The 3,593-nt window shown below is 40.2% G+C and overlaps 1 protein-coding gene across 1 annotated transcript; it reads left to right on the top strand.

Moving 5' to 3' along the window:
- Positions 1-3,093: 3,093 nt before the first annotated feature.
- On the top strand, positions 3,094-3,382 carry LOC137224554 (short transmembrane mitochondrial protein 1-like). The gene has a single exon (XM_067737282.1). It carries the CDS (start codon positions 3,144-3,146, stop codon positions 3,285-3,287), a length of 144 nt encoding a protein of 47 aa, XP_067593383.1. The 5' UTR covers positions 3,094-3,143; the 3' UTR covers positions 3,288-3,382.
- The last annotated feature ends 211 nt before the right edge of the window (positions 3,383-3,593 follow it).

The following is a 3,593-nucleotide window of genomic DNA, read 5'->3' as shown; positions in this document are numbered from 1 at the left end:
GGCAGAGTAATGGCCCCCAAACAGGCTCATGCCTTAATGCCTGGAACCTGTGAATATGTTACCTTACATGGCCAAAGAATCTTTGCTGATGCGATGAAAGGAATAGGCTTTGAAATGAGGAGATTGTCCTGGATCACCTGTGGAGACTCAGTCTAATCTAATGAGTATATAAAAGTGGAGAACATTTCCAGGCTGGGTCGGAGAGACAAGACAGAAGGAGGAGAGATTTGAAGACTGGGAAGGACTCCACCCACCACTGGTGGTTTTGAAGATGGAGGAAGGGGGCTGAGAGCAAAGGAATGCAGGAAAGGGCTCTCAGCAGACAGCTAGAAAGGACATGAGGATGTCAGTCCTACAACTACAGAGAGCTGAATTCTGCTAAAAACCTGAATTACCTTGGAAATGGATCCTTTCCTAGAGACTCCAGAAAGGAACACAGCATCTGATTTTAGGTTGTTGAGACCCAGGTCAGATTCCTGATCTCCAGAACTGTAAGATAATACATTTGTATGGTTTTAAACCACTGAAATTGTTGGAACAGCAATGGAACTCTAATTCAGCAACTTTATTTGAAATATGCATAACTATTAAATAAATGGCCTTTAGTAAATCTCCCAGTCCAGACAAGTTTGTACTAAAGCCCTTAATATAACTTTTAGATGGAGCTGGCTTTTAACTTCCAGTTAAAAACAAAATCCAATCCAACTCCTAAAATACCTAACAGTGTTTTGAATTATAGTTTATCTAAAGAAGATAAAGTTGGAATCATGTTTTCAGTTGTTATTACTTTATTAAAAATAATAAGCCAGATTGCTCCTTTAACTTTCTCATACCTACTACAAAATATTTGTGAAAGGAAGAATTTGCTCTCAACATTTCTGTAAAATGATGATCTAGATGGATGCTGTGTTGGTAATACCTGCAGATCTGATGGTTTTCTTGGCTATGCTAAGAAGGCTATCATATAAGGTCACTATATCTTCCCTTCAACCAAAGTATAAGATTTCAGTTTAACACAGTAACATGTTAATGCATGCAGTGTGGTATTGTGGAATGAGCACTATTCTTGGAATCCAAAGACCTTGGTTGAATGCCAGCTTCACTATATATTGTGTCAGACAAGTCAACAAATCTCTCTGAATGACCGTTTCCTAGTTTGTGAGATAGGAATAATATCTACCTTAAAAGTTTGTTAAAATAGAATGAAATTTCTTTTCAAATCTTATCCTGTCATCATAATATAGAGTATAATATGCGAACACTCAGGACCAATGTGATATTTTGGGACTTTCCACTAAGGATTGAAGAAAATGGGACCAAATATATTACAGAAAAGAAGAAGTTGGATTGAGTGGGAGGAGATAAAGTGGAGGTAGTAGGAATATTACCAGTAAAACTGACCAGAGCAGCAGAAGAGGTGTTGGCAGACCAGGAGATGGAGACCTAAGTGGAGATGCAGTCTCGGATTACATCAGACCAATTCCATCAGCATCAGTTTTCCTGAGATGTCCAGGAGAGAGAGACCCATGCTATGAGTCCTTTGATCAGTGCTGGTTTTCCATGTTAGCTTGGAAGCTTCTGGCAAGGGCTTATTTAGACTCCAGGGGCTCTAAATCCAATTTAGAAGCAAAGGACTCCTGATGTACCACCTGGTCTGGACCTTATTGATTCCAAGGGTGGGCAGAGCTAAGCGTGTTTGTAGCAGTCATCATCATCAGAGGCCTCCAGGACAGACTGTGGATGGCAGAATAGGATAGGAACTGAGGGAAGTGCAACTGAACTCTGGGTCTTTAGTTATCAAAGGGATCACATTAATACCTATTTCTCAAAATTTCATCACCTGTGCCCTCAACTGAATAATGCAGTACCTTCCTGCAGTTGTTTTAACTCTTCAAAGAAATAGATCAAATTAAAAAAAAAAAAAAAGATGATTTTATTTGCGGAAACTGGAGGCACACAAAATCTCAGGCTGGGAAACCAGGATCTCAGGATGTAGGTCTAACAAAAGAAGTGAGGGCAAAAAGCTATATGCTTTGAGCTCTTTTTTGGCTTTTTAAGCTACATTTGCTTAATTCTTTCCTTTCTCTTTGCATACTTGATTTCATCACTTTTGTAATCTGACAGAAAAAGTTTGGCTTCCAACAACTTTAAGTTTTACATAAAATATGCTCAGCCAGCCAGAAAGTCTCTTATAATCAGGTCAAAAATCCCTGGGCCAAGAGCTGCCAATGGCCAAAACTAGAAAAATTCGAGCAACCAAAAAAGTGGTATTGAATTAAAACTCAACATGTAAAATAAATATCTATGAACTCATGCTAATATAGTGATTAAATAAATAAATAAGGAAAAAAGACAAATCTCCCGTGCAGAAAAATTCCAAATAATTGATGTAGATACTGTGTCCTTAAGTAGATGGAAAATAACCTTCTACTTCTTAAGTATGGGTTTCACATAGTGACTTCCAAATACTACAATATGAAAAGGGAGAAAAAGAGTAACTTTACAGTGGGGAAAACAGACAAATACTACCTCAACCAGGTGATTAAGATTAACAACAGTGAGACTTCCCTGGTGGTGCAGTGGTTAAGAATCTGCCTGCCAATGCTGGGGACATGGGTTCAATCCCCGGTCCAGGACGATCCCACACGCTGGGAGCAACTAAGCCTGTGTGCCACAACTACTGAGCCTGCACTGTAGAGCCTGCGAGCCACAACTACTGAGTCCCCATGCCACGACTACCAAAGCCTGCGTGCCTAGACCCTGTGCTCCGCAACAAGAGAAGCCACCACAATGAGAAGCCCGTGCACCGCAACAAAGAGTAGCCCCCGCTTGCTGCAACTAGAGAAAAGCCCGGTGGAGCAACGAAGACCCAAAGCAACCAACAATAAATAAATAAATAAATAATTAAAAAAAAGATTAACAACAGTGGTAAGTCATGTTGATAGTAAGAACTCTTGATATTTTGTAATGAGAATGACAGTTTACCTCTGTAGTCTTTCTCCTCAAAACCAGCAACTCCAGTCTAATCATTAGAAAAATATCATAAATTTCAACTGAGGGACATTTTACATAATATCTGATTTTAAAACTGTCAGGGTGCCCACGGAGCTGCAGCTGACCTACGAGTCTTCCTTACCAACATTATGCTCCAGCTTCTGCTTGGATTTACTCTTGGCAATGTGGTGGGAATGTATCTGGCTCAGAACTATGACATACCAAACCTGGCTAAAAAACTTGAAGAAATTAAAAAGGACGTGGATGCCAAGAAGAAACCCCCTAGTTCATGAGGCCGACTCCAGCACTGCCTCCTGGATAAACTGATTCTACTGTTCTTGAGGGCCTCCTTTACCATCTGAACCAAAAGCTTTTGTTTTCATCTCCAGCCTCAGCAATTTTCTTCTTTGCTAGACCCTGCATTGCCTTACAGCACAAATGGGGCCACAAGTTAAGAATAGCCCTTACTTTTCCAACATCCTCACTTCTTCCCTTCCTCCTTCCAGCCACTTGGGAGGTCCTGAGAATGGAATTATGGTGCTAGATTAGTAAACATGACCTTTAATTAGTAGTCTCTCCCTTATTCTTTGGGATTTCTA

Source organism: Pseudorca crassidens, chromosome 5 (assembly GCF_039906515.1).
Source record: "Pseudorca crassidens isolate mPseCra1 chromosome 5, mPseCra1.hap1, whole genome shotgun sequence".
NCBI lineage: Eukaryota > Metazoa > Chordata > Mammalia > Artiodactyla > Delphinidae > Pseudorca > Pseudorca crassidens.
This window is presented reverse-complemented; position numbering and strand designations above follow the sequence as displayed.

What these genes read in the sequence shown, in the direction of transcription:
- LOC137224554 (XM_067737282.1), top strand. Translation starts at nt 3,144, where the DNA reads ATGCTCCAGCTTCTGCTTGGATTTACTCTTGGCAATGTGGTGGGAATG.